This window comes from Littorina saxatilis, linkage group LG9 (assembly GCF_037325665.1).
Source record: "Littorina saxatilis isolate snail1 linkage group LG9, US_GU_Lsax_2.0, whole genome shotgun sequence".
Taxonomy (NCBI): Eukaryota; Metazoa; Mollusca; class Gastropoda; order Littorinimorpha; family Littorinidae; genus Littorina; species Littorina saxatilis.
In genome coordinates this window covers 65,516,495-65,526,264 of record NC_090253.1, presented here as the reverse complement: position 1 = coordinate 65,526,264, position 9,770 = coordinate 65,516,495, and the positions used below count along the sequence as shown (strand labels likewise).

Sequence of the window (9,770 nt, the reverse complement as noted above, 5' to 3'; positions counted from 1 at the left end):
TCTGTGTGAATGTATGTTATGGGTGCCAGCCAACATACAGGGATCAGCCTTTAAACGATACTGGAAACCTCATATTGTACACACAAAATCTCCACATTTAACGTTTAATTCTGTATACTTTATTTTGTAACTTTTTTTTGCAAATGATAAAAATATATCAAATTGACAATGCAAACGTAAACTATCATACACTTGTTATGTGTATGTTCGAACACATTCGGGTGTAAAATACACTGGTACAAATGGATCATACATGTATTATCTGAAGAATAAAGATCATTGCATACAGTGGAGTCTGGGTATAACAAATCTCAAGGGAGATACATTTTAGTTTGTTATATCAGCAATTCGCTGTAGAGTTTTCAACCCTAAATGGCCTTAAGACAAGTTTTCCCACTCACCTTCAAATGATTGTCCCATCGATCTTTCCTTGGAGAGTACAATCTCTGCATGTTTTCAACAGCTTCATAATATAATCCATAGAGAGATTTAGTTCAAATGTTCACTTTACTGTCACAATTTTAGAAGTAAAATTTAAAAAGTCGTGTAAAAGCATGTACATGTACATTCTGATCAATCTCCGTGTCCGTCAAAAAAGACACTGCACACACTGACACTGCCGCGACACACACGTGCTAAGCTGTTTTGAAAAAGTCCAGAATGTTTGTCTGACGCTGCTCAGAACTGGCACACTTCTCCACTGTACACTCCAATTTGGAGATCATATCCAAGTCACAGACATCGCTGCACTTTGCCTGCAAGTAGCGACGTAGGGTATTGGCAGCAACACGTGCTTCTGTGGCAGTTGGTGTTGGGAGCGGTTCTGGGTCAACACAGCGGCGGTGGCTGTTCCGTGCACCTCCCGCTGTTTGTTCAGAGTTCGCTCATCACGCGATGCGCACTTGTGTTTGTGTATTTTGTCTTTGAAGACAATTATTGACATCAGTTCGTTGTAGCCTTGTGACTTTTAGAGACAAAACGGCTCTGGGGCGATGAAAACGTGTTTGTTAAAAGAGGGGTTCGCTATGCAAATGTCAGTTCAAAAGGTTCGATGTAGCCGGAAAGTAACAAGTAAGAAATAGCTGAGGCTGTCTGCCGGGAAATCAATGGCAGTTTGTTAAAAGAGGGATTTCTTTATACCCAGGTTCGTTTATAGCTGGATTCCACTGTATATTATATCTCTGAAAGAAACTTAACATGCACATACAGTGGAACACTGCTTTTAATACCTTCAAAAATTCCGAGAAAACCAGGTCTAAATAGGAGGGAGTCTCAAAATGACGGTGAACTTGCAGGGGTTATGAGCCAAAAATCTGAGAAAGCAGGATCTTAAGTTGACTTAAGTCATTGTCTCCCAGGTACGGATATATATATATCCGTACCCACTCATATGGCTCTATGTGACCAGGTACGGATATATCCGCCCAGACTGTTAGCTTCAGTCGCTTCCCGTAACGTCCATCTAACGCCTGCATTCTAGCATGTTGATACACAGTTACTACACAGTTACTACAATTCTGAGTGACCTGCTGCAGCACAGCTGGTCTCGGCTAAAAAAACTTGGTCAACATAGCTTGGGTACAAAGTGTTAAAACAGAGGGAGCTTATTTCCGGGGGTCTCAAAACGGGGGCTTCACTGTATCGTACTTCCCATTAAATACTTCTTCTTCTTCTGCGTTCGTGGGCTGAAACTCCCTCGTACACTCGTGTTTTTGCACGAGTGGATTTTTACGTGTATGACCATTTTAGGCAGCCATACGCCGCTTTCGGAGGAAGCATGCTGGGTATTTTTGTGTTTCTATAACCCACCGGACTCTGACATGGATTACAGGATCTTTACCGTGCGCACTTGGTCTTGTGCTTGCGTGTGCACACGAAGGGGGATAAGCCACTAGCAGGTCTGCACATAAGTTGACCCGGGAGATCGGAAAAATCTCCACACTTAACCCACCAGGCTGCCGCGGCCGGGATTCGAACTCACGACCTTCCGATTAAGAGGCCGACGTCTTACCACCCCGCCTCAGCGCCCGTAATTAAATACCATAATGTACTTCACCACATACATGTCTAGAGGAGGCCTCCACTTGGACTGATACCAGAAATCAACAGTGTGGCTACCCCCCGCGGGTTAGGGGGAAGAATTTACCCAATACTCCCCAGCATGTCGTAAGAGGCGACTAACGGATTCTGTTTCTCCTTTTACCCTTGTTAAGTGTTTCTTGTATAGAATATAGTCAATTTTTGTAAAGATTTTAGTCAAGCAGTATGAAAGAAATGTTAAGTCCTTTGTACTGGAAACTTGCATTCTCCCAGTAAGGTAATATATTGTACTACGTTGCAAGCCCCTGGAGCAAATTTTTGATTGGTGCTTTAGTGAACAAGAAACGATTGACAAGTGGCTCTATCCCATCTCCCCCCTTTCCCCGTCGCGATATAACCTTCGTGGTTGAAAACGACGTTAAACACCAAATAAAGAAAGAACAGCGTGGCTGTTTTCCATGCAGAGTACACAGGACTTTTTAAATGAATTAATTTGACACAGTGACATAGGCGACAATTTGATGACATTATTCAGCCATAAATAATGTCCTACTCCTAATTTCCTATATTCAGCCATTTCCTATCTACACAAGTTTAACATCCAGACTCTAACCTCTAACCTACTGGCTTGTGTCGAAATGGATGGAAGCTCAAATGCCATGTAAAAGCCACGGCAATTTTGTGGTGGTTTACATGATGGTTTACACCGACAGAAAGGTACATGTAAAAACATGAAACATAAGTTCTAAATAAACAAACCACCGGAACAAACAGAATCATTAACCATGCAGTTTCCGCAAATATCGATCAAGCCCACCTCGACACAGTTTGAACGTGAATAAAAATCGTTTTAAAAATAAAAATCTTAAAATCACAAACTTCTTGTCAAAATAATGAAACAAAGAAGAAACAAGTCGCGTAAGGCGAAATTACTACATTTAGTCAAGCTGTGGAACGTACAGAATGAAACTGAACGCACTGCATTTTTTCACAATGACCGTAGTCCGCCGCTCGTGCAAAACGCAGTGAAACTGATGAGCCTGTTTAGCGCGGTAGTGTTTTTGCTGTGCTCCATAGCACGCTTTTCTGTACCTCTCTTCGTTTTAACTTTCTGAGCGTGTTTTTATTGTTTTTAAATCGATTTCGGAAATTTGATTTTAATCATAATTTTTATATTTTTAATTTTCAGAGCTTGTTTTTAATCCAAATATAACATATTTATATGTTTTTGGAATCAGAAAATGATGAAGAATAAGGTGAACGTAATTTTGGATCGTTTTATAAAAAAATAATTTTAATTACAATTTTCAGATTTTTAATGACCAAAGTCATTAATTAATTTTTAAGCCACCAAGCTGAAATGCAATACCGAAGTCCGGCCTTCGTCGAAGATTGCTTTGCCAAAATTTCAATCAATTTGATTGAAAAATGAGGGTGTGACAGTGCCGCCTCAACTTTTACAAAAAGCCGGATATGACGTCATCAAAGACATTTATCCAAAAAGTGAAAAAAACATCTGAGGATATCATACCCAGGAACTCTCATGTAAAATTTTATAAAGATTGGTTCAGTAGTTTGGTCTGAATCGCTCTACACACACTCACGCACAGACAGACACACACACACACACACACACATACACCACGACCCTCGTCTCGATTCCCCCTCAATGTTAAAACATTTAGTCAAAACTTGACTTAATGTAAAAATGGCACATATATAATTCTACAAGCTATGATTTACATTCCATGATGTCATCATAATTTCAAAACATCAGCTGGTTTCAACATAATTAAAACCACTAGACGATACATTTATTTACATTATTCAGTACCTGTTTGTTTTTTGAACTGATCAAAACATCTGAACTCCCATTTGAGTGCCCTATAAAGACCGTTGTTCATTCCAACATTTTCTATCAAGGCAGCATCATTTGACACATTGTTGTAATGTACACTTTTTATATACCTGGTATATATATATTTACTTGTGATCAATTGTGAAAGTGTAGCATGATTTTGGGAATACAATGGTGTCTGCGATGAAAGGATAACTCTGTAACAGGCCCCCAGTGTCCCTACATCACAGGCGTCCGGTCGTAACATTCATTTTGGTCAAACTGACAAAGGGACATCAGAAGGTACGTGTCCCTTTCAGGAAGGTGTCCTTTCATTAGAAGGGCCTCACATTGCAGGTACCAAGCAATGTTGCTTAGGCCAACAAAAAAAATTGTCTGTTTCTGGTCACCCGACCGACCCTAAATTTTGGCGCCGACCCTAAACTTTTTTTTTCCAAACTCAAAAAATGTTCCCATTTGTCCAAGCTCAAGATGTAAGATGTCTCAAGTCTTCTTTTCTGTTTCATCATGGAAATATCAGACCAGGTAAACAAAGAAAAACATGTCATACTCTTTCAGTCTTTGTCACAGATTTGTAAATGTGTTGAGTGTCTTGTCTCTATGTATAGTGAATCCAGTCTCTTTGCGCGATTTTTAAAGTTAGTTTTATTGGTCTACATTTGGGGGTAAAAAAAAATAAAAATAAAAAATCCCTACCTACCTACCCTATTTTTTTTAGCCATGTTACCAGAAACAGACAATTTTTTTTTTGGCCTTAACAAGGCATAACCACGACCACACACACCCCACCTCTTTTATATGGCGCATGGAAAACAAAGCATCAACCAGAAAATAAAAATAAACCTGGCAACGTCAAAGATTCATCTTCTGTCTGATGCACTTCAAGATCAGATGATGTCATTAAATGTTGTAGTCATCCCACAAACTGAAAATACAGCAAACAGAAAATACACCAAACAGAAAATACAGCAAACAGAAAATACACCAAACAGAAAATACAGCAAACAGAAAATACACCAAACAGAAAATACAGCAAACAGAAAACACAGCAAACAGAAAAGGAAGCTCATGAAAAATAACAAACAAATAAAAACAGCGCCACTATAAAACTCAAATGACAGGTAGAGCCAAGTCAATAATGCATGGTTATACGTTTCCAATCATAGTCCGTACGTAACAGAACAGCCGGAACATTCATATTACCAATACCTGCAGTATTGAAAATCTTGGAAAATGACTGTGTCTTTAAACTACAGGTACCTATGTCATAGTTTCGAGCAAACAGCAACATGCAAACATTAATGCAGCATCTGCTGGGTATTTATAAATGTAATTTGTCAGTGCAGCAATTAAGTTTAAAATGAAACATCCGACTGTACAGACAGAAGAAATATATATATTTTTAATAACAAAGCCTTTTTCATTTACCTATCCAATAAGCATCAGCGTGACTTTCAGCAAGAGTCAGCGAAACGCTACAGGAAATGCACACAGGAAAAGCGCCTATAGGGAATGCACCCACTCTTGGTCGACTTAAGACTCCTTCTGCTTTACTTAGTCTAAACAATGTCAATTTGAATGAATAGACAGCATTCCTGATTTGTCAGCCACTAGCCTCACCTGTGTGTGTAAGCAACGTTGTCAGGGTGTTTGATGACCATGTCCTTGACCTCTGTGGGCGGACTCAGGCCATGCTTGTCGGCTCGCTGCCACCGCTCCAAGCGACTGATTCCTGTTCATGTCAAAGCAAAGACATTCAGGTATAATATTCAATAAACACACACACACAAAACCACATGTTGAGAAAGCTTAAAGTTGCATGACAGCAAAAATGGAAAAACAAAGCACAGTGAAACTGATATATACTCCTTTAAAGGGATATAATGGATTAACTCATTGTCTCCCAGGTACGGATATATTTTTGTACCCACTCATATGGCTCTATGTGACCAGGTACGGATATATCCGCTCAGACTGTTAGCTTCAGTCGCTTCCTGTAGCGTTCATCTAACGCCTGCATTCCAGCTTGTTGATACAGAGTTTCTACACAGTTACTACAATTCTGAGTGACCTGCTGCAGCACAGCTGGTCTCGGCTGAAAAAATAGTGGTCAACAGTGGGGTAGAAAGTGTTAAACAAAAAACTGTCTCTCATCACCCCAAGAGCGATACAGTTCAGCTTTGCGGTTCTTAGTCATGTAACAACAAAAGTAGCATAGTTATGGAGCTTAGTCATGTAACAACAAAAGTAGCATAGTTATGGAGCTTAGTCATGTAACAACAAAAGTAGCATAGTTATGGAGCTTAGTCATGTAACAACAAAAGTAGCATAGTTATGGAGCTTAGTCATGTAACAACAAAAGTAGCATAGTTATGGAGCTTAGTCATGTAACAACAAAAGTAGCATAGTTATGGAGCTTTTTCAAGGAAATCGTTGCAGGTGTATCTAAATTATAGCACTGTCAGCTAAAATCCAAAAATTTGTTACGGTCTTATCTATTCACCACAAAACGTTCCCAAAATTGGCTCCTTTGCTAGAAAACCTTTAACCATTTGAAACTAAACCTAGTAATAAGATTTTGATGTGACACCATTATTTCCATTATCATTATGATGTCTTCTTGGTTAAATCACTCACACAGACATGCACGGTTTGACCTCTTTGTCTGCAATTAGTTTGAATCTGATACCTGTAACAACTTTACTTGAATGTTGGACACTAACATTAACATTACAGATGCTTACCTAAGAGCACAATATATATTGTGTAATCGGTTCTTACCAATGCAAGGTCCATACTCCAGAGCCAGATCAAAGTCCCTCAGTATCTCATCGTCAGTTCTGATGCTTGGACTGGACGCTTCCTGCACCTTTGTGGATTCACTCTTGCCTTCAACTGCAAAACAATGATTTGAGATTAAATCTTATGACTTCGACTAATGGAGAGGAAGCTGTCATTGAAAGGGCACAGCTTATACCTTTCCTGAACAATGAGGAGCGTTTATAAAAGTTCAACAGTTTCTTTTTTCTTTTTTGATTCACCTTTCCATTGCATCCTACCACTTTCAGTACAGTCCCTTGGGTGGTCCATACAAACAGGTTCGACTGTACGTGCTTCCCGCGAGACTTCAAGAAGATCATGTATACATCAGAACATGTATGCGTACAAAGCGACACATTGCCAGAGTTACGGCGGTCTTAATAATAATAATATGGGAGATTTATAGAGCGCTTTACGTTCTCTTAGCGCTTTACAATGAAAAAAAAAATATGAAAAAACAAACAAACGTACATATATACATACAAAGCAAAGCAAAAAATCATGTGCAGCAGCATTCAGCACACAAGTGAACAACGAAACACTACATCAATACAAGCTGCAAGCTTACCAACACAGGCAAAACATTCAAACATTCAAACACCTGATCAAAAATGCACCATATTGAAATAAAATTAATCAAAATACTGTGTGAAGAAGTGTGTTTTAAGGTTTGATTTGAAGGAACAAAATGTTTGGCAGTGTCGGATAGAGTAAGGGAGAGAGTTCCACGCAACGGCAGCAGAGTGGGAGAAGGCTCTCTGGCCGTGCTGTTTGTGACTAAAAGAAGATAGACGGAATAGTCTAGTGTATACAGAGGAGCGGAGGGATCGTGAGGGTGTATAGAGTGTGAACAGGTCAGACAGGTAGGATGGGGCTGAGCCAGATATTATTTTGTAGCAGATACAGCAGCACTTATATTGGATTTTCAGCTCTACAGCCGGGAGCCAATGAAGTTTCTTTAGCAAGGGGGAACAGGACTGGGACCAAAGGGCTTTGCAGACAAGCCGGGCTGCAGAATTTTGAACGCGCTGCAACGGATGGATGACAGACTGAGAACAGCCAATCAGAGAACAGAATTTCCGCAGTTAAATCGAGAAAGAATGTAGGAGGAAACAAGGGTCTTGGTGGCATCTTCGGTAAGGTATGGGCGGATAGAACCTATTCTCTTAAGCTCGATGTAAGCGGACTGACAGATTTTCATAACATGGTGTTTCATGGAGAGATCGCTATCAAGAAAGATGCCAAGATCACGGACGGAGTCTGAGAATTCAATAGTGCTGCTGCCCAAAGTGATAGAAGGAGGGGTCAAATCAAATCAAATCAAATTTTATTTTACGAGGGTTGTGGCATAAGCAATATATAAACGAGCTTCTTTTCAACCAGCCCTCGCCCAGAGAGGGACTATTCTAATCTTAGAGAGGGAGAGATAGAGAGGAGGAGAAGGAGGATTTGGTGAAACGAATGGCTTATGTTTTGTCACAGTTAAGTTTAAGCTTGTTAGTGGACATCCAGAGTTCAACGTCAGCAATGCAAGACTGAAGGGAGGTGGTCATCTGGGCGTATTCTGAGGGAGTCACTGAGTTCTGAAGCTGAGTGTCGTCAGCAAACATTTCACATGATATCCATATACCATGCCGAAATGTCAAGCAAAAACTAAGAATATGCATGGATTTTCCTGTCGTAAATTCATGATGTATACCTTTGACAGAAGTCCGATTTCGCTTGCTTTGCTTGTACACGTTTGTGATTGTTTTCGACGCCATCCTTCTGCAGCAGACGCTATCTTCGGAAACCACTTCCGGTTACGGAAAATTGCGATTGTTTCCGAGTTTTCTCCTGTAAATATTTTCGTTACACAGATATCTATGTCTCATATACTATCTGAATAACATTCAAACATAATAAGTAATCTAACGCTAACAATACTCTGTATTTAGAAACCGTTTTAGAGACAACAACCGGAAGTGGATGTCTGCTACTTTCGTGTGCAATATTTCCCAGCGGTTAAAATAGCGACTTATGAATTTACTACCAGCTGATTCTAGTTTTCTCTGGAAAGATCAGGTTAGGACAAACTTCAAGACAGGGTCACTTTGCTCTGCATAGTCGTGCTGTAAGTATGCTGATTGAGTTTTTGTTGTCGTTGTGTGTCACAATGTTCCGAAAGATCCATTTTATTTTTAACATTTACTGATTTAGCCCATTTTCTGATGCATTTAAAACAGACAGGCGTTTAAGTTTCTCTTATTTTGGCTGCCGAACTGTGATTTGTAAAGTAGTCATAACTTTGTGTTCACACAGACACATACACCACACACACACACACACACATGTATACACGTGCACACTGGCACACTCACATACACAAGCTAATTTGTTTGGTCTGTTTTTCAAGCATAAATAAAGACTATCTGTTTGACACCGACAGAATCAGTGTTTACAGTCAGCAGGGTTACTGAATAATGAAATGAAAGCTCAATACCTTTCAGCGTGCATTGCTACTGAACCAGAAGATCGCCTGAAGATTGAATGATCCAGAATGGAGCGAGGGCTGTTTGGTGGAGCTATGGTAGGAGTCTTACCTGCAGATGCTCAGGATATGAGGTAATCGCTATTTGGGCAGACTTTCCCTTTCACATATGTTTTACCGGTATTTGGGTCAGGTTTCACCATTTCTCCTGGACAGTGAGAAAAATCTGAAGACTGTCAAACTTTTGAAACAGCATATGAGTCTTAAATTCAAATGTGTGAGTGTCTGTCTGCCTGTCTGTCTCTCCCTGTTTGTCTGTCTGTCTGTCTCTATGTTTGGTAAATCACAGAAGTTACATTAAGTAGGGAAGTCTATTTGGGCAGATTTTCCCGTTGACATGCTTTTCACCAAGATGTATTTGGGTCAGGTTTCACAGTTTCTCCTTTACATTACGAAAGAGTTGAAGACTGTCAACCTTCTGAAACAGCGTAGTCTTTAATTCAAATGTGTGTGTGTGTGTGTTTGTCTATTTGTCTGTCTGTCTGTCTTTGGTAGTTACGTAAAGCAGGGCTGCTTACTTTT

The 9,770-nt window shown here is 39.9% G+C and overlaps 2 protein-coding genes across 3 annotated transcripts in view; one reads left to right on the top strand and one right to left on the bottom strand.

The window, feature by feature from the left end:
• Positions 1-103: 103 nt before the first annotated feature.
• LOC138976833 (DNA polymerase delta subunit 4-like) lies at positions 104-8,576 on the bottom strand. The gene is made up of 5 exons (XM_070349729.1): positions 8,418-8,576; positions 6,680-6,793; positions 5,519-5,630; positions 4,652-4,823; positions 104-4,250 (listed from the first exon to the last, which is right to left on the bottom strand). Exons 1-4 carry the CDS (start codon positions 8,479-8,481, stop codon positions 4,799-4,801), a joined length of 315 nt encoding a protein of 104 aa, XP_070205830.1. The 5' UTR covers positions 8,482-8,576; the 3' UTR covers positions 104-4,250; positions 4,652-4,798.
• Positions 8,577-8,689: 113 nt separating this feature from the next.
• The window catches only part of LOC138976829 (ran guanine nucleotide release factor-like), a 27,806-nt gene continuing 26,725 nt past the window's right edge, over positions 8,690-9,770 (top strand). The window contains exons 1-2 of one of the 2 annotated variants that reach the window (XM_070349725.1): positions 8,690-8,831; positions 9,208-9,322. In XM_070349725.1, the coding sequence (XP_070205826.1) occupies positions 9,258-9,322 (65 nt within the window). In that variant the 5' untranslated portion in view covers positions 8,690-8,831; positions 9,208-9,257. The remainder of the gene's footprint in view (positions 8,832-9,207; positions 9,323-9,770) is intronic. The other variant, XM_070349726.1, reaches the window with a different exon arrangement.

Coding starts and splice junctions, on each gene's coding strand:
- LOC138976833 (XM_070349729.1), bottom strand. CDS start 8,481: ATGGCGTCGAAAACAATCACAAACGTGTACAAGCAAAGCAAGCGAAAT. Junction 5,631..6,679: donor GGAGTATGGACCTTGCATTG/GTAAGAACCGAT, acceptor TGACATGAACAG/GAATCAGTCGCTTGGAGCGG. Junction 4,824..5,518: donor AACGTTGCTTACACACACAG/GTGAGGCTAGTG, acceptor CTGTATTTTCAG/TTTGTGGGATGACTACAACA.